The sequence below is a fragment of the Callospermophilus lateralis genome, unplaced genomic scaffold (genome assembly GCF_048772815.1).
Source record: "Callospermophilus lateralis isolate mCalLat2 unplaced genomic scaffold, mCalLat2.hap1 Scaffold_86, whole genome shotgun sequence".
Classification (NCBI taxonomy): domain Eukaryota; kingdom Metazoa; phylum Chordata; class Mammalia; order Rodentia; family Sciuridae; genus Callospermophilus; species Callospermophilus lateralis.
Window position 1 is genome coordinate 6,239,411 of NW_027516693.1, and position 27,728 is coordinate 6,267,138.

At 39.1% G+C, this 27,728-nt stretch overlaps 1 protein-coding gene across 1 annotated transcript in view; it reads left to right on the top strand.

Annotated features, from left to right (window-relative positions):
- Window positions 1-1,009: 1,009 nt before the first annotated feature.
- The window catches only part of LOC143641128 (uncharacterized), a 71,411-nt gene continuing 44,692 nt past the window's right edge, over window positions 1,010-27,728 (top strand). The window contains exon 1 of the mRNA XM_077108519.1: window positions 1,010-1,168. Coding sequence (XP_076964634.1) covers window positions 1,010-1,168 — 159 coding nt within the window. The remainder of the gene's footprint in view (window positions 1,169-27,728) is intronic.

The following is a 27,728-nucleotide window of genomic DNA, read 5'->3' on the forward strand; positions in this document are numbered from 1 at the left end:
GGTGCCCGCAGGATTGCAGAGTCCCAGGCCCCACACTGAGGGGCACCTACCAAAGGGCATCTCACCCTCAGCTGGGCGCCGGTTATTGGGCTGACACCCCCACTGGCCAGATGCTCGCCTTGGGGGAGCCCTGGGGTCACTGAGCAATGATTGGCCCTCAGATTTGGGGAGGAGTTAAAGGAGGCAGGGAGTGCAGCCTGGACCATCTGAATGTATGGCAATAAAAATAAATGTACTTTCCAGGTCCTAGGGACTGCTCTGCGCACTCACTTCATTCATTCCTTAACATGCGCTTCACAGTATCTATGAGTAAGGCCATGATTATCCCCGTTTTACAGATGAGGAAACTGAGGCACAGCTAGGACCAGATAGGATCTGAATATAGGCCTCTCTGACTCCAGAACCGTGTCGTCCCTGTAGGGTGTCCAGGCGTGCATGGATGGCCTGGGTATCTGGGCATGGGGGCCGTTCTGAGTCCATTTGCACATGTCCAAGAAATTAAAGATAGCTTAGCAGGCAGATCGTAGTCATTCTGGGTTTGCCATTTCAAATTCATGCACAGGCTCCTTCCTCTGAGGGATATTCTAAGCCCAGGCCAGGCCTTTTGCTTTTGTGGGGTCTCTCTACCTTGGGGGAGCAGACAGTCGTTGGGGTGGGGTATGTGGCAGTGAGACCCCAGTAAAGAGTAAACAGTTCCACCAAGAGGCAAATTCTTGCTGAGAGACTGCTCTGCTTATCTGACTTAGACAGGGTCCTCGGGGAGGACATTGCAGAGGACATTAGTGCAGGATGAAGAAAGGTGACTGCTGAGGAAGGTGTTTAGTTCCCTCTGGCTCTGAGTGGCTTCCCCAGGGTTGCAAAGGAGAAGGAGAAGAGGAGGCTGTGGCCCCTGCCTGTAAGGACCTGAAAGGACGAAATCTTGGGAATCTTGGGCACATATGTCTGGAAGGGCAGGGACAAGTGCTGACTGGCTCTCCCGAGAGGATTGGAGCCCAGGTGAAGAAGAGCCATGGCAGGACAGTGGTACAGACTGCCTGGCATGGGTTGCATTGTGGGGTGGCCCTCGGTGCATGCACATAGGTTCTGTCTGAAGAGTCCCCAGGGCAGGCCACCTGGACCTCGAGCTTTGACCCTCAAGGTCCCCAGAGATTTTCATTGGTACCTGCGAGTACCAGGGAGTAGGTTGTAGGAATGTTTCTTGTTTTTCTAATGAGGAAAGGAGGGCCACAGAGGCCAGCAGCCTTGTCCTGCGGCACCTGCAGCAGGGCTTGTGACCATCTGTCAGTTGGGATGTTCATTTCCTGGGTCTCTAGATCCCATGGAGAGGAGTTTACCAAGGCCTGCCTCCCCCTCACCCCAATGTTAGGGTTGGAGGTGGAAAGGAGATGCTGGTGGGTGCCCCATTACATGCACCTGAGCTTCTTAGCCTGGTTCTAGACTGAGCTAACCCCGTCCAACCAGGATATCGCTAGGTCAGTAAAAAAAACAGCTGCCCACATGTGCCCATTGTATCCCCAAGTCCACTTTAATTGGGTCTCCAAATGGGCTTTATTCTGAATTTCCTGTCTGGCTCCAAATACCCATTGCTCAGGCTCTTCTAGGGGAATTGAGAGAGCTGTGGATTCCCAGGACTGAGTTTTTTTTTTTTCCCACTTGGACTAGCTGGACGAGTCTGAGCCTGTCCCAGAACTTCTCTGTGCCTCTTGTCTTGCTTTATTTTTCTTAGGAGAGTCCCAAGTCTGCTTCCAGGGAGGGAGGTTTGACTTGAGACAAAGGGGACAGGACATTTATTTAGAGTGCTTACTAAGGTGTACTCTGGGCCAGCTGCATGCTGAGTGCTTGATGAGCCATTCTCATGAGCCCTATAAACAGCTCTGTGAAGTTGGTTCCATTATTCTCACCTGTCTGCAGTTGAGGCAGCTTTGAGGGACAGCCAGGGATCCAAGGTCATATAGGTGGCCTGATGCCACCCACCATGCCTGCCTCAGTCACTCCCAGGACAGCTTCTACATACCTGGTGAACCACTGACATTGTGGGGACAGATGGGCAAACAGTTATGAACTCTGAGGCTGGAGACACTGTGTTCCCCCTGAGGAGCTAGCTGTGGCCAGCCCCACCCTACCCCCTACTCTGGGCCTGGCAAGCTGCTGAGGTTTAAATGGGGGAGAAGCAGCTTGGACTGGTCAGGGGTGGGAGGATGAGGCCAGATCCTGGGACGTTTGAGTGGGTGCTGGGCTGGGCTTTACCTGCTTCTTGGTTTCTTGGCTACTCCAAAATAGCAGTGTCCATCACTGGGCCCAGCTGGGCCAGCAACTCTCTCCTGCCAAGTGGGAGGTGCTTACCTCTTTTAGGGACTTGGGGTGGACAGTCCTCTCTTTTATTCTGTCCCCTCCTATCCTATTCCCCAGGCCTCAGGAGCTCCACTGGCTCAACTTGGAAACTTGGATGTGCTTGGTGAGAGTGTGTGGCCTTGCTGAGGGACTCAAATTGGGGCCCTGCCCTCTGGACCTCTGTCTGCCACCACCCAAACAACCCTCTAGTCCCTGGCCTGGCCTGTAAGTCTGCATTATCTTCACTGTAACATCTCTGCAGAACGAGTGGGTGTGTACCCCCTCCCAAGCTTGCTTTCTCAGGCTGCCCTTCGTGGGGCACCCGTGCTGGCTGAGGGGCTCTGAGCTCTAGCCCTTCTCCCTCCTGAAGTCTAGCTAATCAGCCACTGGGTCGACCCTCTGCATTCTCTGCCCTCCGCCCGCTCCATTGCTGGCTTCCTGAAACCCAGGGACCCTGGAGGTTTCTGGACCCTATAGAGTTGCCTGGGTGTTGTTTTTTATTTGGGGGGGTCATGCCTGGTGGAGGAGCTGGGAGCTGGGAGACAGGCCGATGACTGGGTCATGGCCAGCCAGGGGTGGAGGCAGACACCAGCCTGTGTCTCCCTGGATCAAACTGTGATCCCCAGTCCCTTTCTCTGGTGGTCCCGGGTCTGGCTTCCCCACCCTCTTTGGCATTTCCTGTCTGTCTCCCTTTCATTTTGCACCCAGACTCCCCAGGGGTTCCTCTAGGGGGGGAAGAGCCAACTCTAACCTTTCTCCCTGGTGACAGGACCTGACATGGCTGTAGTCCCACTGAGCCTGGGGTTTGGCTTGACCTTGTCTCCCTACATTTCTCCACACTCACCTTCTGGCTGGGCAGCGGGGTCCCCGCTGGGCTCCCCTCCATGTCTGAGCCAGAGAGCCATGGTCTGAGATGCTCCTCAGAGACCCCTGGGCTGGGGCCAGTCATGCCTGTGGGTTCTGGAAGAGGCTGAAGGATTAGGGATGAGGAGAGGCAAACACTGGCCTTCTGGGGCAGGAGTCAGGACTGATGCCTCTCTGGACTTAATTCTTAGGTGGTTTTGAGGACCTCCAAAGCCACAGCACCTCACTTCTCTCCCCACCCCCCAGGCCCATCCCACACACTGGTTTGCCTCTCCAGACATTCTCTCCTGGTCCCCTACCCCTGGGTGCCTTCTTGAGCTCATTGGGCCCCTATCCCAGCCCTCCTGGGCCCCCTCCTTCCTCCTTGACCCACTTTAGTCTCCTGTTGCTGGGGGAGGGGAGCGCACAACTGGGGGCTCTGATCCTGGCTGTCTCCCCCAGCATCCCTTGGGCAGGCTCTGAATGGAGGCAACAAGTTGACCAGGCCTGGCCCCAGGGACTGGCACACTGCGTGCTCCTAGTGACAGCCTCCCTGCCCCCTCCATGGACAGACAGTTCTGAACAGCTGCCCCTGCCCAGGCCCTGGGGAGGCCCTGCCAGGACCCAGCTCCGGTTCCCCCCAGCCCTAGGGAGCAGTGGCTTCAGAGGTTCCTCCTATCTTCTTGCCATGCACCATTCTCAGAGGGGAGGGGGGGCAGGGCCAGGTCCTGGCCTCCACCCATCCTTCCCCTAAGTCTCTCCTGGACAGCCCAAAGCTCAAGTCAAGTCCTGTGTCTGCTGTTAATCTGTGTGACTTGGGGAGCTCCACCAGCCCTCTCTGGACCTCATCTGTGCATTTAGGGAATGGAGCAGATCACTGATGTTTACCAAGCCTCACTGTGTTCCAGGGACTGGGCTAAGTGCTATACATTGATGAACTCTTGTTCCTGTGGGAATTCCATGAGCACACTTTCCTATTTGGAATGTGAGGCAAATGAAGCACAGGAAGGGGAAAGAACATGCTTTTGAGGTCACTCATACATGGAGTTCCAGGCAGCCTGATTGGTGACTTGTCTTCACTCTGCCATTCTCTATTTGATCTTGGCACTGGGGCTATTAACTCCTCAGGGACTAGGACAGGGCCCTCTGAGGGCCTGAGATTGGGGCTTCTCCTTGGGGGACCATTCATTCTGTCCTCCTCAGGTGCCTTGCCACCCTGCCACATGACAGACTGTGGGAAGCTGAGACCCCAGACATCCCAGCTGGGGACACCCCGCCCATATCCTGAGTCCCAGTCCTGGGGTTCAGGGACCTGAATCCAGCCTGACTGTGCCCTTGAATGAACATCACCCCCAGGACAGGAGGGGACCCCTCCCAGCAAGCAAGCTGAAGTGCCAGGAGTGGACAGGAGTTGCCTGTTAGGACCCCAGCAACCCTCCCTCCCTTTTCGCAGCCAATGAGAAATGCAAAAAATAGGGTGTGCAGGCCCTGAGGGGCTGTTTGACTTTAAGAATCTGCACTCCCCTCATCTGCACATTTGCCTTGACATATGTCTTGCCTCTGGGAACCTTTAAATGTCACCTCATTGTCTTGCTGAACAAAAGAGGGGGTGGGAAGTGGGACGGGTCTCTGGGAATGAAATCAGGACATCTTTTCTTATTTGCCTAATTTCCTCACTCAAATGTGTCTTGTGATTAAATATTGCTTCATTCTATCCTGTGTGCTTAGGTCAGAGACCAGGTTTCTTTTCTGAACAGGAAATTGAGAGTATCTGGTCTTTTCATCTTGAGATTTCTCACTCCATTCCCTCTCTTTCTCTTTTTTATCTCCTACTACTGGAAAAGCCATGGTCTTCGCTTCTGGAACCTAGCTCCTCTAGAGAGAGCACATGGGTGGCGCCAAGTGTCAGTCAAAGGCAGTGATCCTTACAGTGCTCACTCAGTGGAAAAGACTGCAATTACTTGGTCATGCTGCTCTCCTTGGCCCAGGGTAAAGCACCGAGCAGAGTGGGCAGGGGATATATAACACCAAGTCCTGTGTTTTTGGCCCTGGTCATAATGAACTTGCCTGATCCTACACTCCATCACTTTGGTCTCTCAGTGGCTCTTTACATGCCTTCCCTTGGGAGTGATTAAAATACTGCCTTTCCTTAGCCTCCTAGCAATGGCCTCCCCTCCTTGCCTTCCTTTCCCAGGTTCATCTTGCAGTCACTCTTGTTCAGTTACAGCTGGGTTGGGGATGGTTAGGGTGAGTCCACTCTCCTAAAATTAGAAAGAGAAGATATCAGGATGTTACTTTCTATGGAGGAAGAAAAATTTTAAATTGTCTTCTGAAACACAGCTAAAATTTACAGAGCTTACTGAATGCCAGACACAGGGCTCAATGCTGTGTCCACCCATATCTCTCAGTCTTCCTAAAAATTCCATGAGGTGGGTCCCATTCTTCCAATTTATTAATAAGGAATCAGCATAAGAAGTTAACCTTGCTAAGCACATGTGGTCTGGGTGTGTACCATAGCCTTATCATTTTTCTTGCCCCTTTGTCTCTCTATGAGTTTATTGGCACCAAAACAAGCATGCTAAATGCAAAGTAGGTTTCCTGATAAATTCCCCCAGAAGCCAATCAGGCCACATAGTGCAAACTAATGTCTCTCAGGCCCAAAGTGCAGCCCCATGGCTCCCGGGTGTACCTTGGTTTTACAAGGCTTCCAGTTATGTGGGGTCTCCCACTCATCCCCACACCCTGTTCTTTGATCCCCCAATAGCACCATTGGATCCCAAACTGCATAAATCCCACTTTACAGATGTGGAATGAGCAGGGGGGTTGCTGGAGCAATTAGCCAAGGCTGTGGGGTGTGTATGTGGCTGGACTGGAAAGCAGACCCATGTTCTCACAGTTTATGAAAGCCTGCAAGAATCACTCCATCTTTTGTTTTTCTGCCCACATCTTGCCCAGGAGGTGACTAGAGGACAGAGTCCTGCTTTTAATAAACAAGAATGATGGAAGTTGGAATTGCAATGCCTAGGTATATATAATTAGACGAACCACCCTCATTTTTGTATTTTAGTCAATATTTAGATTCAATATATCTCAGAGCATTTGAGGGCCTTACAGTGACTATTAGAATCAACTGGGACAATGTAACAGAATTAGTTCATTGGAACTTACATGCAAGACAAATTTATAAATGTCTCAACCCCATCATACCACTTGATTTTGATTATATTATCATTTAAATTCCTGGGTACCTTGCAAACACTTTGATCTTAACCAGATGTAATTCAACTATGATCACTATTGGTGGTTATGGAACAATGCAACCAAACACAATGAGAAGTGACTTTTGGACTTATGTGAAGTCCAGCCTTTGGCCAATGGAATGGATGATTCACAGTGCCAGGCATAGGCACCCCTTCCCCAGGATGTACAAGGTGAATCAAGTGGGTGAGTGGTGAGAATGGCCTTAGGCCTGAGCCTAAGCAACTCTATTTTAAAAACTCCAGTTTGAAACCTGCAGTCTCATCAGGAACACCCACAGATCTCTCCAGTATGACCTCAGACAATTACTTCTCCTTACTCTGATAAACAGAGTGAAGCCTCTGGCAGGCTGCACTTGCCTGATAAGAAAACAAAGTGAGAAGATAAGGGTGGAGACCATCAGACCAGATGTTTCTGACCCCAGGGTAAAGGATGACCTGGAGAAATCTGGTGATATCTGATAAGGATTGCAAGGGGGGGGGCATAAAGCCCCAAAATTTAGCATAAAAATAGAGCTAATGAACAGGGATTCAGCCAACTGAAACAAGGCTGGAAAGTCTGGTGAGGAACTGGACTTACATCTCATTACTTGTCATCATTCTCCTGAGGAGATCCTCATGACTCTCAAACTCTATAACCTCATCTGAATGGTGAAAGCCTCAACTTCTTTCTATGACCCTCTCCTCAACATGTCTTCCACTCCATGCCAGGAAAAACCTGCCTTGTTTCTTGACCTGATTACTGTGAATCTTCTTCACATGATATCTCAGAATCAAATAAATTAAGGTGGACTTGTTCTCATCAAGGAGACAGTGTTCTAAAAGCAAAAGCAAAATCATTAAAAATATTTCCTGACTAGGTACCTGACAAGTACTCCTTCATAGACACACATTGATATAAGCCATTAAAAATAAAAAGAGCCCTGACCCAAAGTTTGGAGAATACATTTGGCTTTTGACTAGCATAGGAGTAAAATTGCATTACCAAATTTCTGTATACAGATAAGGCTAAAGGACTATTCATATTATGGCACTAATTCTGCCTTTTTTAATAGATGAGGTTTTTACAGCTGTTCAGTATCAAAAAATATTTTCAAAGTCCCACAAGTACTGTTTATGTGTGTGTGTGTGTGTGTGTGTGTGTGTGTGTGTGTGTGTGTATTTATGTGAGTGTAGTACTGGTGGTTAAACTTAGGGAATATTATTCCTGAGCTATATTTTCAATTTTTTCTTTTTTTTAAATTATGAGACAGGATCTTACAAATATGATTTTTTGTGTGCCCACAATTTTTAAGTACATATCAAGATCAAATATGCCTGACCCAAAGGCAAATCTTATCTCCATTATTAGCCATGATTCATCATTATTTTTAAATTCTCTTAAAAGTTAAGTAGTGACCTCTTTTTCAAAAAGGGGGGTTACACACATATGGTGGCTCATGTCAGCAAACTTAATAATTTGGGAGACTTAATCAGGAGAATCATAATTTCTAATTCAGCCTAAATAATATGAGAGGTCCCTAAGCAACTAAGCAACACTTTGTCTGAAAACTGAAAATAAAATAAAATACAATTAAAAAGGGGTGGTGATACAGGTGTTTACGAGAACTATCCTGGGTTAAGTACTCATTCCTCTCCCCTTAAAAGAAAAGAATAAGAAAAAAAAACACAAAAATTTTACATCTGGTGAACTTTTTATTCAATGGGGTTAATATGTTTGAGAAATACTACTGATGCTTATAGCAAGGATTTAAAATAAACTTGGGAAATGCCTGAGAACTGAATTGAAACATCAAGGACAAGCAATATTTTTAAAATTTCTTATCAGGAGAAATTTAAAAACAGATATATTTCATTACAGTCATGATAAAAATGCAGCATTGTGTGGAAACTGCTACAAAACCACTGTATTTGTATCACAAAAGTTTTATAAATGGAGAATATGAAACATGAAACACTACGTAAAAAAGTGAGGGAGAGACAACATTAATACAATATGTGTAATCTAAAATAAATAATGCACAAAATATCCACTATACAAATATTATCTGGGAGCATGTCTACAAAATAACACAATACTCCATGCATAAAGCAGAGGACTTGTGATAGTCTCAAATTAAAAATAGTTTCACATCTGTGGCTTCTATGTAGGGGCTCATATCAAAAAAGCAATGTTTCGGGCTCAAGCAGATGAAAGAAAATATGAGGAACTTTTTTTGTAACCATGTGATTTATTTTTATTTTTTTTGTCATTCATGACAGCAGAATGTATTTTGACATATAATACATACAAGGAATGTACATATATTAATCATATTGTCTATTCTATTCTGCTGCCCTTCCTATCATCCCTGCTCCTCCCCTACTCTCCCATCTTTTCTCTTTATCCAATCTAATGTGACACACTTTTTTTTTTCTTTTTCTCATCACAACATTATATATTTATTCTGTTTAACAATAAGGTCCTCCTTCCATCTTCTGTGCAACTCCCTTCTTGCTCCTTTTTCCTCTCACCTCTCTTCCATATTTAGTGGTAGTCTTCTTCTCATGCTCTTCCCCCCATCCCATCTTGAGTCACCTCCCTTATATTAGAGAAGACATTAGGCATTTTTTCCATATTTAGTGATAGTCTTCTTCTCATGCTCTTCCCCCCTATCCCATCTTGAGTCACCTCCCTTATATTAGAGAACACATTCAGCATTTGTTTTTTAGGGATTGGCTAACTTCACTTAGCACAATCTGCTCTAATGCCATCCATTTGGCTGAAAATGCAATGATCTTGTGATTTTTTAGTGCTGAGTAATATTCCATTGTGTAAAATGCCACATTTTTTTAATCCATTCATCTACTGGAGGGCATCTGGTTTGGTTCCACATTCTAGCTATTGTGAATTGTGCTGCTATAAACATTGATGTGGCTGTGTCCCTGTAGTATGCTCTTTTTAGGTCTTTTGGGTATAGTCTGAGAAGGGAAATAGCTCTGTCAAACGGTGGTTCCATTCCCAGCTTACCAAGGAATCTCCATACTGCTTTCCAAATTGGCTGCACCAATTTGCAGTCCCACCAGCAATGTATGAGTGTACCTCCCTGCCCCCCCATCCTCGCCAGCACTTATTGTTGTTTGACTTCATAATGGATGCCATTCTTATTGGTGTGAGATGATATTTTAGAGTAGTTTTAATTTGCATTTCTCTGATTGCTATAGATGGTGAGCACTTTTTTTTCATGTATTTGTTGATTGGTTGTATATCCTCTTCTGAAAAGTTTCTGTTCAAGTCCTTGCCCTATTTGTTGATTGGGTTATTTGCTTTTCTGTTGTTTAACTTTCTGAGTTATTTGTATACTCTAGAGATTAGAGCTTTATCTGATGTTTGAGGGATTAAAAATTTGTTCCCAGGATGTAGGCTCCCTATTCACCAGATGTGAGGAACTTTTGAGATGGTAGGCTTGCTCCTTCTGAAGGCAGCAATAGCCCACAACCAGCCTCTAGCTTCTATCCCTCAGCCCCCAAAGTTATTAAATTGAAATTTTTTATGCAGGTCAGACAAAGAAGGCATATCCACAACATTTGACTGATGTAAGAGCATGCTCGCAAACAAATGTTTTTTTTTTTTTTTTTTGGATGATGCTGAGGATTGAACCCAGGGCCTTGTGCATGCTAGGCAAGCACTCTACCAACTGAGCTATGTCCCCAGCCCACAAACAAATGTTTTTGACCTTGAGTACATACATTGAATCTGAGTGTTTAAGACCTTGGCTACTTGCTAAAAGCATAGCCCTCTGGAAGCTGTACTAACACACTTGGTCTTTTGGTCTTTTTTTGGCCCTAAATGCCTCATGGTATTGAGCATTTTACAACTTCTACTGTAAGGAGCAATGCTAACCTCTCCATTTTTAGGGTGTAACACAGAATGCTGTATGTCTCTAATTCTTACAGACAAAAAAATAATAATCATTCTTTTTTGACACCTGGGTAAATTTTTTTTTAAGCCCATTAGTTCTGCTTAACAGGTAAAATAGGTTAAACTTGGATACCTGGGGTGGCCATGCCAGTTGTTCACTGGAGCCATTGGCTGCAGTTGTTTCAATTTATACATCATGCATTGACTGGACTTGAAGGTCTTTATCCTTCTTCTTCTCTACAGACTCAAAATCACAATGGGGAATGTTGATAGATATTTTCAAAATACAGAGATCTTACTCTACTGGATGTATTTTGGATTCCTAGACCTCTTGATTATCTTGCAATTTCTCATTCTGCTAGTCTCTCACACAATTGCATCAGTTTTTGCTGTCAAATCTATAAAAACCATTCATTCCATGGCCAAAGCAGCTGCACATGAATCCTTTGACTATTTCTCCAAATCATCTATGCCAATGCTGCCACTTTTTTCTTTGGCCAGGGACTGGGGCCTGGGCATCAACACTTCATTGACACTTCAAATTGCAGGGTTCATGTTTACCCACAGTGCAGTCAGAATTCTTATTTCTGCTTACAAGGAACTAATCTCATTATATTACCACTCTCCATAGAAGTCCACTCTAATAGGACTGAGGCAACTAAGTGTTGTATGCTTCTTGGTGTCCATAGGTGTCACCACTCCCCTAACAACCTCTATTAATCTATCAAGACTGAGATATCTCTCACCTGCAAATATCCTAAAGACTATGCCAGTTGCTGTGTGGGTGTTGAGACCCACGATGTAAAATTTGGGTCTCTAGCAATTGAGAGATGTGAGGCAGAGTTGACAGTGCAGTAATGCTTATGCAAACAACAACAACAAAAACAAAAACACAATAGCTCCCAGACAGCCCAGAGCCTTCAGCCCTTATATTCCTGCATTATTCCATAAGCCTTTTAATATATAGGCCAGAAAGCAAAGGTGAATGGTCAATATTTTACATAGTGAACACATGCTCAAAAGAAAATGTTTATGACAATGAATGCATACACTAAATCAGGGTATTTATTTCTTGAATAAATAATAATAATAATAATAATAATAATAATAATAATAATATAAAAATAATATAATATATATAATATTATTATATAATAATAACCTGTTGGAAGCATCAACAAGAGAGTAGCTATAGCCAATGATCCACCCTTTTAGGATTAATCATCAAAAAATCTACACACCTGAAATCTTCTGTAATGATCTATTAGCAAGGAGGTAAGAGCTCTGCATCCACAGGCCACAAAAAATTACACTGTATTGTGATATGACTAGAACACCATCTCCCCTGCCTAGAATTACTAAAAGGTATCTCCAGGTAGTATCTTAACAAGCTCATCATTCTTTCTACTTATCATTGATCAATTGTTATGTGGCTGCAACTAAAGATGTAATATGTAATGAAGTAATACTGATATCATTTTGGTGATCTAGAATATACTCTACAACTGAATATGGCAGAAATCCATTCAGGTGCTGCTGTTAACAAACCAAGTGCCATGTGATTTTGCATCACAAATTTTTGTATTTGATAATTTTTCTTTATTAACTAGAGATAGAGCCTGCTTTTTATCATTTAAGATTTGACTGTGTACTCTGTGTCTTATTCACCAAGGATACATAAAAAAATAATTAAGAAAGTACATCATCCTCATGAGTTTAAAAATTTATTTATCACATAGTCTTCTCTTTAGCTATAACCACATCATAATTTTCCATAGGCTGTAAGGTTTTAACCTAGTATCCTAATAATGCCAGCAGAAAAACCAGAAGTTCAAACATATTGAGTAACATTTTCAAATTAAATCAAAGTTTAGTCAGTAAAAAATTGTCTGGATAGAATGGAGATCAACAGACTGTTGACTATAATAGATAATGTTACCTTCAATATACATTGAAATATTGGTTTCAATATTTAAATGTTAGGAAATAAGCCAGAATTAATAAAGGGGTGATTATAACAACTGTTTCTCTGCTTAACATTTCAATTTTGCCTGTTCATAAACCTGAATACAAGAGCCAACATTTTGATGCATGTCTGTAATTTCTGTGACTCAAGAGGCTGAGGAAGAAAGATTTTAAGTTCAAGCTAGACTCAACAACTCAGTGGGGCCTTAAGCATCTTAGTGAGAACATGGCTTGTCTTAAAATAATGGGCTGGATATGTGATTTGTGATAAAGTGCCCTGAGTCTAGTCCTAGGTACAAAAAAATCCTGCTTTTTAATGCCACCATCTAACTTCTAAGACAATAATGAAAGATTGATAATTCATGTAATCTAGAGGGTCACATAGAGTTGATACTGAATTCCAGTAAAGTTGCTTAATGTTTGTGAGACCTTCCAAATATTCTTTCACACTGAACAGCTATGTAAACCTCATCTATTACAAAAGGCAAAATGATACTGAGTGTCAACCTATTAGCAATTCTTTAACCTTATCTGTACGCTTAAAGTTGACAATGTGTTCTTGCTCCTCTTCTAGCCAATGTTCAGAGTATGTTTCCCAAACTTTGTATCTGAGTTTTTATTTTTGTGTGTGTGACTTATGTAAAGCTGTGACTATGAAAGAGTATTAGTCAGGAAACATTTTGAACACTTTGTTTTTACTTTCACAACACCGCCACCTCCATGAGAATGAGTCCACCTTAATTTATTTGATTCTGAGATGAAGGATGCTTTTTTGGCAATCATATCTCCCTGTGAATTTCAAAAACCATATCAACTATCACCGAATTACACACAGTAAACTGATCCCATATGAAACCAGCCTTAATTGATGATAATTCCACACATGAGACCCTAATTTTTATATAGTTTCTTCTTATTAAGTGATAGATAACTAATCCACTAACCATGGGCTGAGTGCCAGGATTCAATCACACATGGAACTTAAGTTATGTGAAAAACACATCGTGCCTTACAGGAAGTGGTAAATTTTTATTGATTTAAATTTAAACTTTAATTTCTTGACATACTTTACTGAATTATTTAGAAATGTATGTAGACTTCTATGCTTTAATATTTGATGATATTCTCACAGTACCCCATACCAAAGAAAAAATTGAAATTACAATCCTGCATTAAGCTAAAGACAAAACTGCAAAATAAGTTTTTCTTTAAAATGTTTAGACTCTAGTTTCTGGGTTACTGATGATCTGATGACCTAGGGTCTTCTCTCCAGTGATACCCATCTCTTTTGGTTACAGTATGATATCTAAAATGTAAATGGATCTGTGCCCAGAATCCTGTGAAAAATAGTGTCCATTTTTGTCAACTTCTGAGTTGTAGATGGCAGCTCTCTCAAAGTTCACAGTCTCTCCTGTCCTTTGGCCCTGAGAGAATGTTGTTTGGTAAGTTTATTTCATTACCTATGACACAGAACTAAGTTGTCCAGTTTTTACAACTTGCTGAGATCAGGGTATTCATATATCTCAAACATGGGATATAGCTGTGGTGACATAGAGGTCAAGAGTGAAGTTTAGGATGAAACTTGAAAAATACATTTATTTATTAGTAAATTTATATTGTCAAATATAATAATATTTTGGATATAGTGGTTTAAGTTATTGCAATTGATTTAAGCTGTCCTTCTTAATTTTTAATAGAAATTTTTTAATTATTCTTGTGCATTATATTGTTTTTTTCCTCTGGGGATACATTACTGCCTTAGGACATTGCTTAGATGTTTAAAATACAATTTGCTTTCTCATAAGACCAGAAAGCAGTGAAGTTAAATGAAATTTTAAAGTAATTGTGATGAAATTTTTATTCATAAAAATATATATGTTGGGTGTGTGAGAGACCTTGCCTCTTGGTTTTATTTTCCCCATTGGGTTTCTCCCCAATGAAATTAAGTTTTCATCACATGAAAATATCACATGATCTTTTACCCTTCCTCCTTTCACCAAGGTTATTATGTGGCTGTATAGTTTAAGAGTGGTGAGGGTAATGCAAACGACGAGAAGCAATGAGATGTCATTGCAAGTCCTCATTAGCCTCTGGAGCTCAAGTGAATTTTTGATTGAGCTGGCTGAACATCTGTTCATATGTTCTATTATTTATATTAAATTTTGAGGCTTTTTACCCCCTTTTCAATCCTTATTAATTACCACCAGATTGTTCCTTGACATCCTTTACTCTAGGGCCAGAAACCTCTGGTCTGGTGGTCTGCACCCTGGCCTTCTCACCCTTCCCTATTACTAGGGGAGGACAACTTGCCAGAGGCCTCACTCTGTTGTGATTTGTTTATGTCTGAAGGCAATACTGCAGGGCTTCTTTAAGCATGCCTGGTGAGACTGCAGGTTTCACACTGAATTTTTTTTAAATGGAGTTGTTTAGGCCAGGCCTAAGGCCATCCTCAAAATAGTGTAGTGAATTTATTCAAAATTAAGGTTTTTCTTTTGTTTTGTTTTGTTTGTTTGTTTGTTTAATGTATATGTCCTCAATTGAGTTTTCTTTTCTTTTTTTTTTAATACCAGATGTTTAACTCAGGGACACCACACACAACCCCAGCCCTTTTATTGTTTTTGTATTTATTTAGAGACAAGGTTTCAGTTAGTGGCTTAGTGCCTTGCTTTTGCTGAGGGTGGCTTTTTACTCATGATACCCATGTATGATTGTTCTGAGCCACAGGGGTTATGACCTGTGCCACCAAGTTTGCTTTCAAGTGAGTTTTTAAATATGTAAAAAAAGTTTATTAAAATTACATTTAGAAGCATTCCTAATATTCAAGCAAACTCCTTTGCGTTGTGTGGCAGGAAAGAAAAGTGCAACTGGACTTTAATTTAAATTACAAGCAAATTCAACTACAAATGCTTAATTATAACACAGTTAATTAGAAGGTCACAGACCATGGCACTATTGTACTTTTTTAAAATAATTTTTTCTTAGTTGTAGATGAACACAATATTGGTATAATTATTATTATTATTTTTATTATTAATGTGAATCCAGTATTGAACAATCTTCCTCATGCATACTAGCCAAGCACTCTACCACTGAGCCACAACCCTGGACCATTACCTGGTATTTTTAATATTTATTTATATTTCATTTATTTATATGTGGTGCTGAGAATTAAACTAAAGGCCTCATATATGCTAGGGGTACACTGTCCCACTGAGCCACACCTTCAGCTCTTTCTTGGTACTTTTTAAATACCTGTTTTAGATAAATGTTCAGTAGCCTTAACCCTTTTCCAATATCTATTTGGATTAAATCAATAACCTAGAAATCAGTGAAGCTGAGAGCCTAGTTCTATCTCAAACTCTGATTTTACTTCCTTTTTTTCCCCCAGACTCAGACACCTTATCACAGTGTCTGAGTTAAGATTCCCCCTTGAGGAATTTACTGTGTGTTGTCCAGATTCCAAACCCAATATTTACCTATTCCTTAGTTTTATAAAAGTCTTACACAGTTTGCCCAGAGGTACCAAAATCTCTTGGAGTATTAAGAAAAATCAGTATCTCAGTCTTGACTTTTAGGGAGCAGTTTGAATTATAAGGATGCAGCCTTTAAGGCAAGTATATAAAAGGAACATTTTCATCAATACCTTGTATCTAAAATGCACTTCTTTTGATTCCTTTTATTAGATACTGTGAATAAACATACACTGAAAATAAAAATAAAGTAATTTCTTTAACAAAAATGTTCCAATTTCTTTAGATATATATCCAGAATTATAATATAGGGCATTTTTTAACCAAGAATTGTTATTATTTATATTTATTTAGGCACTTTACCACTGTGTTACATCCATATTTTTTTTTAATGAGACAGTGAACCATTGAGTCACTTAAGTCATTGGCAAGTTTCTGAGGCTGGTCTTGTACTTCAGTTCCTTCTGTTTCATTCTCCAAAGCCACTGGGAGCACAGACATTTACAATAATATTCTGCTTTAAAATATTCCTATTAGTGGATTATATGGCATTTGTATTTTGAGCTTTTAAGAACCATGACAGTTTTTTTTTTCAAAAGTATCTTTATTAATTTTATATTTTAACCAACATTTTTATCTATACATATACACATATACTCTGTAGTCCCTACTATCTTTTAGATATTTGTTTGGTTTGTTGTGGTTTGGTGCTAGAAATTAAACTTCGGGGGTGCTAACCACTGAGTTATGTCACCAGACTTTTTTTTTTGAGACAGGTGATATATCACTAATATCTCACTAAGTTGCTTATAGCCTTGCTGTGTTGTTAAGGCTGTCTTTCAAATTACAATCCTCCTGACTCAGCCTCTCCAGCCACTAACATATTTGCCACCACACCTAGCTCTTTGAGATTATTATAAAAACATTTGCAACAAAACTGCTCATGCTACAGAAAATCTCTTTGGCTGATACAATTTAACCCTGAGGAAAGTTTATATGAAGTAGCCAATGTGGGAATGTTCTGTAAAGATTTTTTTGGAATAAACAGGGATCATTGGTTTTGAACCTCCTTTCTAAATTACTGTTTGATATCATAGTTTATAAATGTGCTGGGAAAGGATGTAAATTCATTTGTTTGAAATCTACAGAGATTTACATAAGCTCAGTCACCTTTTGTTCCAGAGCTTGGAACTTCAGGATGTAATAATGTAAACAAAATATGTTAAAGTTGAGACATTCAGTATACACACACACACACACACACACACACACACACACAGAATTCTTTTTCTAGGAGCAATTGGTGACTCTGGAATTATTACTAGTGTATCAGGGACATAATAATGTAAACAGTATGTTAAAGTTGAGACATTCGGTACACACATACACACAAACACACACAACTTTCTCTAGGAGTAATTGGTAGTTCTGGCATTATTACTACTGTTTCAGGATTGGGTCAGGATTCAGGAAATGCTAAAATCTCACTCAAGCTAAGAGTAAATTACTGGATTCCTCCCTATTTCCCCTAAAATACAAGCTAGAGTGAACTTCATCTGTCAGCAACAGAAGTTGGGAAAATATGCTGCCAGATGTGTTTTTTTTTTGAGATAAATTGACAGCTGTTTTAAAATTTTTACTATTGTTTGTTCAAAACATTACATAATTCTTTACATATCATATTTCATACATTTGATTCAAGAGGGTTATGAACTCCCATTTTACCCCATATACAGATTGCAGAATCTCATTGGTTACACATCCATGTTTTTACATATTGCCATACTATTGTCTGATGTGTTCTGCTGCCTTTCCTATCCTCTAGTATCCCCCCTCCCCTCCCCTCCCCTCTTCTCTCATCTTCTCTCTCTACTCCATCTACTGTAATTCATTTCTCCCCTTTTTTCCCCTTTCCCCTCACTTCCTCTTATATGTAATTTTGTATAACAATGAGGGTCTCCTTTCATTTACATGCAATTTTCCTTCTCTCTCCCTTTCCCTCCCACATCTCATCCCTGTTTAATTTTAATTTTCTCCTCATGCTCTTCCTCCCTGCTCTGTTCCTAGTTGTTCTCTTTATATCAAAGAAGACATTCGGCATTTGTTTTTAGGGATTGACTAGCTTCACTTAGCATAAAATTGACAGCTTTGATATTTGGATATTTCTGTGTCTTGATCACAGCTAATGAAAAACTTGGAAAGGCTTTTATGACTCCTAGCTATCACCACATTTTTTTGTATAACTTCTCCCATATTTCCTTTTTGTGTGTGTGTGTGGTACTAGAGATTGAATCCAGGGCCTTGAGCATACAAGGCAAGCACTCTAAAAACTGAGCTATATCCTCAGCCCATCTCTCACATTTCTATTTGCTATAAGTGATGATGGCAATAGGGGATTTTGTCTCAAATGTGGTACATTGCTCAAGACACGACTGATATCCAGGGTATCTAAATCTCTACTCATTATAATTTTGCCAAAGAGACACTCATAGTAGTTTTTTTTTAATGTATCTATAGATGGAGAGAGTGTGTCTCATTTTAATATTCTGTTTTATTTTCAGAATCATTCCCTCTTAACATTTGCCTTTTATAGTGTTGCTAAGGTTGGAACTGACTATCTTGCACTTTCTGCACACACACTCTTACAGTGAACTTTGCCACTAGGTCCCAATTCTAACTTTAGGTTGGATAGATTCATTCATTCAATGTAATGTTATTTTTCATATGGTCAGTTTTACATATTCCTTTCTATTGCTCTTAACAGTACTATTGATATACATATGGTCTCAGATTTGATTCATGTTATGATTTATTCTTCTGTATTATTGCAGTATAAGTAAATGTGTCACATAAAATAACTATATTATTTGTTTTTTTATAAGTTTTCAGGTATTTTGCATATTTTATTTCCAAGATGAATTTTTTTGGTCTCTTTTTTTCTTTTCTTTTATTTGGTACTGGGAATTAAGCTCAGGGGAACTTAGCCATTGAGCCACATCCCCTGAACTATTTTGTATGACAATTAGAGTTGGTGTTTCACTGAGTTGCTTACAGCCTCACTTTTGCTGATGCTGGCTTTGAGCTCACAATACACCTGTCTCAGCCTCCCAAGGTGCTGGGATTACAATTGTGCAGCACCACATCCAGCTCTCTTCTTGTATTTAAAAAAAATTCTAAAATTTTGATGGGAAAAATTACATATTAAATTGAGTTAAATAGTTGTATTTGTAATGATTAGTTTCATTTACACACATAGTATTTTATGTGTATTTGTAAATTTTTATTTAGTTTGTGATAAGTTCCACATATTTTCCTTGAAAGCCATTATACATGTAATGTATTTAACAGATGTAACTTAAGTATAATACTCTTATGTGGTATTTTGTACTCTAATAAAATCAAAAATCTTTCTGGACTCTAGAAACCAATTTTTCTCAAACTTTATTATTATTTTTTTTTGAATGTACCTCATCTTTCCTCTTAGGCCCCAGATTTCGACTTTGTTGACAAGTATAGCTCTAGCCTTATGCTATCATATAACTATACACTGTCATGGTACACACATACTAAAATTTCTACAGGTCTATGCTGCTTGGTGAGGAGTACTTCATATATACATAAACAGTTTTCATGAAAAAATAACAGCAGTTTCTACTTCATCTTTAATTCATGAGAATTTGTTTTGTGTCCTCATCAATATTCTGTATTCTTTTGTTTGTTGTTGTTTCTTACTGGAAATTTAAATCAGGGACACACAGAGACTGAGTCACATAAAGTTGCTAAGGGCTTTGCTAAGTTTCTGAGGCTGGTTTTGAACTCAGAATTATCTTGCCTTAGCCTCCCAATCCATTGGGATTAGAGGTGTATGCAATGAAACATTGTTCTATTTTATTTTTTATTTTAAAATATATGTTACTTCTTAAAATCATTTATTCTTGATATTAAGAAAGCCTAGAATACCATTTTTCCCCACAAATAATTCCTTTTTTAAAAAAAATGTCATTTTTTTTGAAAAAATGTCAGTAGTACCAGATTTATACTTTATTGTTTTCTAAATGGGAAGTTTAATATTATTATTATTATTATTATATTATTATTATTATTATTATTATTATTATTATTATTAAGCTATTTATTAGTTACAAAAGTTTATCTGTTCATATTATTATAAGGCATATACTCTTTTCTATAACGTCATAGCACACTTTAGTGTGTATCAAAATAACCTGTTGGGGGTTGGGGAGGAGGTTTCATGGTATTAGAAATGATGGTGGAGGGGTGGGATTGTGGCTTAGTGTTAGAGTGCTCACTTAGCATGGGTGGGACTTTTGTTCAATTCTCAGCACCACATAAAAATAAAGGCATTGTGATGAGTCCATCTACAAAAAAAGATTCTCTCTCTCTCTCTCTCTCTCTCTCTCTCTCTCCCTCTCTTTCTCTCTCTCTCAAAAAACTTTATTAAAAAAGTAAATGATGGTGTAATATGATGTATAGTATTATATAAAATATGTGTATAAAGAAATGAATTCGTGTAAATATACTTTGTATAAAACCAGAGAAATGAAAAATTTTGCTCTATATGTTTAATAAGAATTGTAATGAATCCTGCTGTCATATATAATTAAAAAGTAATAAAAATGACAAATAAATTATGGCATTATGTTCTAATTGGCAATAAATACTACTCTTTTAAAAATTGAAAAAAAAGTCTGTTGGTCAGTGATGAACTTTATAAAGTATAAAATGTATCCTGAATATTTGGTAGTACATAAACCCAGATTTAGGTATTTATAGTGTTTCAGCAAAATAAAAAAAAAATACTGTAGAGTTCATTTCTTGCAACATATAATTATATGAGATGCTTTTTATACATATACATATATATGACCATTATACATAATTAATAAATGATTACTACATCTCACATTAACCACATTTATTTCAAATTAATTTGTACTTTGAAAGCACCAATATATGACAGTCTTTGGATATATGTACTTGGTGTGTCTTTAAATTTGTTACTTTATGTATTATGCTCTTTTCTTTATTCTTCTTTTTATAGAATTTTTTTTTCCAAATTATTGAGATTACTGAATTTTAGACACCTCAGTTTAACAGTGCAGTCTGTAGATTTTCTTTTTAACTTCAGCTAAAATACATCCCGCTTTTTATAGGCTTATTGTTATGCAAATGACTTCTAAAAACCTGCATACATAACACCCTAACCTGACCTTACTCTGGACTAGTGATATCTGAGTGGAGGGGATCTCAAAGTGATCCATGGAAAAGGCAGGATTGAAATAGTTAATGATGTGAGATTGGTAGATGCTGAGTATGTATTAGTGATTATTCATGAAAAAGTATTGGTGGAGTAGATAGGGGTAGAGATAAAAGTGCTGTGAAGGAAAAAGGGAAAAAAATGACAAGCTCAAGGGTTCAGATTTAAAAAGTCTAGTGGTGGATCAATAGTAGCATGAGGATAAGGGTTTCTTTTCAGGCAGAAATAATGTAGAAGCAAAAGAAGAAGGTAACTCTGTCACAGTCCAAAAAGAAAGAGTCAGATGAATGGTTTATGTGTTTATATTTTTCCTACCTTGGAGTGGAATTGATAATTCACAGAGTATGTTTAAATAGGTAGTATAAAACCATTTCCAAGTAGCTTTACAAATTTGTGAGGCCACAATCAACATTTGACAATTCCAGTCACATAAAATCTTTGTTCTTTTTCATCTGTTTTATTCATTCATTCATTCATTCATTCATTTTTTTCATTAATTTTTGCTTTACTGTTATTGTGTATATACTCCTGGTGAGTATTCAATGATACATAAACACACACACACACACACAGATATATATATATATATATATATATATATATATATATATATATATATATATATATATATACTAACTTCTATAATATTGTATTCTAAAACATTAAAGTCAGCCAGCCTCAGCAACTTAGTGAGGCTTTAAGAAAATCAGCAAAACCCCCTTTTTATATAGAATATTTTATTAAAGGCTAAGAGCGTTTCCTAGCAAAAAAAGCACATATGATTGTAATTTGTAATATGAGAGACAGAGAGAGAGAGAGAGAGAGAGAGAGAGAGAGAGAGAGAGAGAGAGATATCTTGCAAAAATAAATAAGTAATCAGTGACACTCTTACACTCTTAGTGTCAAGGATGTAAATAATTCAAAAATAATAGTGAGCTGTTGAAAAACACATCTAGGTTATTAACTGCTGCTTTGGAAAGTTAGTCTGCTCTCCAATATATAAAAGTGAGAGAAAAATTCTTTACAAAGTTTTGTATAAAAAAAAAAAAGATATTTCAAACAACTTTTAATTCACCCAGACTGGGTCAACTTTAGTTGGTGATTAGGGTTCTGCCAAGTTGATAGATCCTTGAGTTATTTGGAATAATGTGATTTTATGTAGTCTTTAAAAACAAAGATTGAGGTCTAACATAAATCAGATTTGGCCAAGGAAAAAAACATTTAAAAGAAAAGTAAATTTATGAATAAATACATAAAACAATATTTAAGAAAAATTAACATTCAGAATACTAATGCAATTATATAATCACCAGTAATGTAAAAACAATGTGCCGCAGTCTCTGGCTGGGCACAAATCACGAGTCTCCACACAGCTTGTAGATTCAAACAGCAATTCTTTATTCCCGAACTCACACCGGCCGTCTACAAACACGTTCTAGGGGAATCCACGTTCTCTGCCCAAATCCAATCCGCCCAAATCCACTCCTGCCTAAATCCACACCGCATGGGCTTCTGTCTCCCAAAATATACTGTTTGACCCTAAGCACTCAAGAGGAACTCAGCAGCAGGATACGCCCTATTCCAAAAGAGGAACACCCTAATCTCCTATTATACTAAACTGCCCTATTCTAAAGGGGAAACACCCTACTCTCCTATTATGCTAAACTGCCCTATTCTAAAGGGGGAACACCCTAAACACGGATCCTGCCCTGGTCCTTGAGCAAGGTCACCTTTCAGAAGTCCTTCCACTAGACAGCATGGAAGTAAGCTGGCAAGGAATTTGTCATACCTACTTGGCTGATGGCTCCCAGCATCTCCCCCCTTCTGATTAATTAAACAACAAGTAATGTGGCTTAAGGACCGTGCCTGGTAGGTTGTCCAGTTCAACATATGGCTCTTACCCGTCATTGGAAAACTGACCTTTAGGTAACTGACCTTTAGGCGTCAGCCTCCTGTCTTAGGTTGATACCATTGCAACTGGATCATACCCGTCACTGACTACCGGTCCAGCATACAGCCATACTTGTGGATAGGTCTATGCACCAGTGGGGGGGTGAGGTTCTTTGCCTCACCTCTGTTGGCCCCCAAATTTGGCCTTGGTGCCAGTGGGGGAGTGAGGTTAATGTGGCTTAAGGACCGCGCCTGGTAGGTTGTCCAATTCAACATATGGCTCTTACCCGTCATCGGAAAACTGACCTTTAGGTAACTGACCTTTAGGCGTCAGCCTCCTGTCTTAGGTTGATACCATTGCAACTGGATCATACCCGTCACTGACTACCGGTCCAGCATACAGCCATACTTGTGGATAGGTCTATGCACCAGTGGGGGGGTGAGGTTCTTTGCCTCACCTCTGTTGGCCCCCAAATTTGGCCTTGGTGCCAGTGGGGGAGTGAGGTTAATGTGGCTTAAGGACCGCGCCTGGTAGGTTGTCCAATTCAACATATGGCTCTTACCCGTCATCGGAAAACTGACCTTTAGGTAACTGACCTTTAGGCGTCAGCCTCCTGTCTTAGGTTGATACCATTGCAATTGGATCATACCCGTCACTGACTGCCGGTCCAGCATATAGCCATTGGCCCCCAAATTTAGACCATCACTAGCAGAAGGGAGGAGGATACAGAAATGCCACGACACCAAGCCAATTGACAGTTCCTTTGGAAAAATTGCATCATTGGTGACACCATCAGCAAAGATCACTGGTGACACCATCAGCAAAGATATGCCAGCATTACCACAATTTGCTGCACTAAACGTAGTTACATAGTCCAGGCAAGTTCTGTAAGCAGTTCAAAGGGGAGGAATCTATCAATCTGTCCGTCTCCTCCCAAAGTAAGTTGACTCCTTGATTGAGCATACTTGTTGAGTTATATTCATTGGGATGAAGATAGGAATTCTGGCAATGATGCTAAAAAGACATTATCCTGAAAAGAATTATTAAATATAATGAAAAGGAAAGGTGAAAGTAAACAAACAGATCTGTTAACCTACTTAAAAGACAATCCTTAACAGCTGTTTACCTGATTTAAATTAGTAAACAAGCAGATCTGTTAACCACCTTTAAAAAGAATCTTTAACAGCTGTTTACTTAATTTAAATTAAGCCATTTAAATCACGTGAATAAAAAAAAATAATAATAATAATTTGGATCCATTTTCTCATGAGCGCTCCTCATATATGAAATACGCACACACAGACATACAACACAAAACACAAATGTGCAAACAAACGTACAACACATAAGATAATAATAAAGGCCTTGTAGCTTTACCTAGGTGAAATCTCCATTGCAATGTTTAAAAACTCTATAGTCAAAAAAAAGTAAAACTGATCAGAAAAACATTAACCTAGGTTTGTGTGAGCTCAAAAAATAAAAATAGAACCTTATGATGTGGGAAAAATGCAATAATAAAATAGATATTGAAAAAAGCATCCTTGTTAATCACTGTTGCAGATGTAAGAATGGCCAAGCTGGAGTTCTGGATATCAGCTGTTATGGATTTGAGTCAAATCATCTTCTTTTCGATTCGTAGAAATTGCTTTAGTTAGTCTTTCTGGAATCCAAATCGGCTGCTGTTCTCCCTGTGGAAACACACAAACAGAGCCCCGACTCCAGACAATCACTGGGTCTGGACCTTTCCATTGTCCTGTTAGAATATCTTTCCAAAGAACTTTAGGCTTATGCACATTTTTTGGATACATATGCCTTTCTGCAGCACTAAGTCCTGATGAATCCAAATTTAAAAAGTTTAGGGTAAAAAGTGTTATTTTAAGTTTATCTTTGGGGGATATATACCCCTTTCCAATTCCCTCTTTTTGTTTTAGTAAGTACGTTTTAATAGTTTGATGAGCTCTTTCAACTATGCCTTGTCCCTGTGGATTGTATGGAATTCCTGTTATATGAGTAATACCAAATGATGAGCAAAATTGTTTAAAAGAGGTAGAGGTATAGCCAGGACCGTTATCAGTTTTTAACTGTTTAGGAACACCCACAGTGGCAAAATTTTGTAAGCAATGAGCTATAACATCTTTAGTTTTTTCTCCGGCATGAAGGGAGCCCATCAAAAATCCGGAAGAAGTATCAACTGTAACATGTAAATATTTTAATTTTCCAAATTCTGGCAAGTGTGTGACGTCCATCTGCCAAATATGGTTAGGTATCAGTCCTCTAGGATTGACTCCAAGATTAACTTGTGGTAAAAAGGTCACACAATTTTGACATTGTTTTATTATATGTCTGGCTTGTTCCTTAGTTATTTTAAAACGCTTTTGTAAAGTATTAGCATTAACATGGAATTTTTTATGAAAATTCATAGCTTCTTCTAGTGTAGAGAAAATATGTATGTCATGTGTAGTTTTATCTGCTAAATCGTTGCCCAAACTAAGGGCTCCAGGCAATCCTGTATGTGCTCTAATATGTCCTATAAAGAATGGATCTTTTCTGTCCCAGATTAGACTTTGTATAGTGGAAAACAAAGAGAAAACAGTAGAAGAAGGGGAAATCCTACCAGCATCTTCAAGAGATACTATAGCATTAACTACATACTGACTATCAGAAAAAAAATTAAATACAGAATCTTTAAACATTAAAAAAGCTTGTAATACTGCATTAAGCTCTACCTTTTGAGCTGATTGTTTGGGTACTAAAAATGTAAAAGTTTGATCAGGGGTAACTACTGCTGCTGTACCATTATTTGACCCATCAGTGAATATATTTGGAGCATTCATGATGGGGGTTTTTCTTGTCATTTTTGGAAAAACTACAGGATGCTTAGACCAAAAAGACAACAAAGGATTAGATGGTAAGTGATTATCAAATGAAACATTAGATTTACACATGATTATTGCCCAAGTATTTAACTCATTAGCTAACTCATCAATTTGATCCATAGTATATGGAGTAATAATTTTATTGGGAGAAATTCCAAACACTCCCTTCGCTGCTTTTATTCCTTTAAGTATTAATTGTCCTACAGCCTCAGGATACCTAGTAAGAATAGTGTTAGGAGAATAAGATAAATGTATCCACAATAATGGACCTTCTTGCCAAAATACTCCTGTAGGAATATTTTTTGTTGGTAGTACAATAAATAATAAAGGCAAACTTATATCAATTCTATCCAAATGTATATTTTCCATATATGTTTCAATAATTTTCAATGCCTTTCTTGCTTCAGGAGTTAACATGCGAGGTGAGTTTGGATCTGATGGACCTTTTAGAATATCAAATAAAGGTCCCAACTCTCCTGTTGGTATGCCTAGATAAGGCCTTATCCAATTTATGTCTCCCAATAACTTTTGAAAGTCGTTAAGTGACTTGAGTTGATCTACTCGTATTTGAATTTTTGGTGGACGGACCATGGTTGAGGATAATAGAACTCCTAAATAATTAATTGGAAAATTTAATTGTACTTTATCTATTGCTATCTCTAGATTATAATTTTTTAATAAGTTTGTAAGTGTGGCATAACATTCCAGCAATATGTTTTTATCTTTATGTGCCAATAATACATCATCCATATAGTGAAATATTTGTAGTTCAGGATTTTGATTTCTAAGTGGCTGGATTGCTTTATTAACATATATTTGACACATAGTTGGACTGTTAGCCATCCCTTGAGGGAGTACTTTCCATTCATATCTCTGATCAGGACCTTCATGATTTAATGCAGGGATAGTAAATGCAAAACGTGGACTATCCTCGGGATGAATTGGAATTGAAAAAAAACAATCTTTAATATCTATGGCTAAAACATGCCAGGTTTTTGGCAAAGCAGACAATTGAGGAATCCCTGATTGAGCAGGTCCCATAATAACCATCTCATTATTAATGGCTCTTAAATCTTGCAATAATCTCCATTTACCAGATTTCTTTTTAATGACAAAAATGGGAGTATTATGAGGAGATATGGAAGGTTGTATATGTCCTTCCACTAATTGTTGTTTGACCAGATCATGGGCTACTTGTATCTTTTCTTTAGTCAGGGGCCACTGAGGAACCCACACTGGTCTTTCTGATTTCCAAGTAATTTTTATTGTCTCAGTGGCCCTTTCTGAAAATCCAACCCATGTCTGCTTGTTCCTTGATCTATTTGAATTGGTGCTGCTATACCTTGTCCTTGTTTTCCTAATCTTTTTTCTTTCCTAAAACCTTGTCTAGCCCTAGTAGTGGGCGCATTAGGATTGATGTTATTTGTTAATGTCAAACCTAATTGATCTAGGACATCTCGTCCCCATAAATTTATAGGAAGATGATCCAATACATAGGGCTGTATAGTTCCCTCACAACCTTCAGGATCCTTCCAATCTAATATCATTGCACTTCTATGGGGATTAGTAGCCACTCCTAGGCCTCGAAGCGTTTGAGTGGCTTGTTGTAATGGCCAATGTTTTGGCCATTCCTTACTAGATATGATGCTAAGGTCTGCACCTGTGTCCAGTAGCCCATTAAAGTCGTGTCCTTGAATATTTAGTTTTAACATTGGGCGAGAATCTAAATTTAAAGACAACATAGCCCAATCTACACCTGTGGAGCCTAATCCCCTGGAACCTCTTTCTACACTATGACTAGGAAATTTATTATGTAGGCTGGGTATTATTAACAACTGTGCTATTCTGTCTCCAGGCGAAATTACTGATATACCTCTTGGAGAACTAGCTATAATTTTTATTTCACCTACATAATC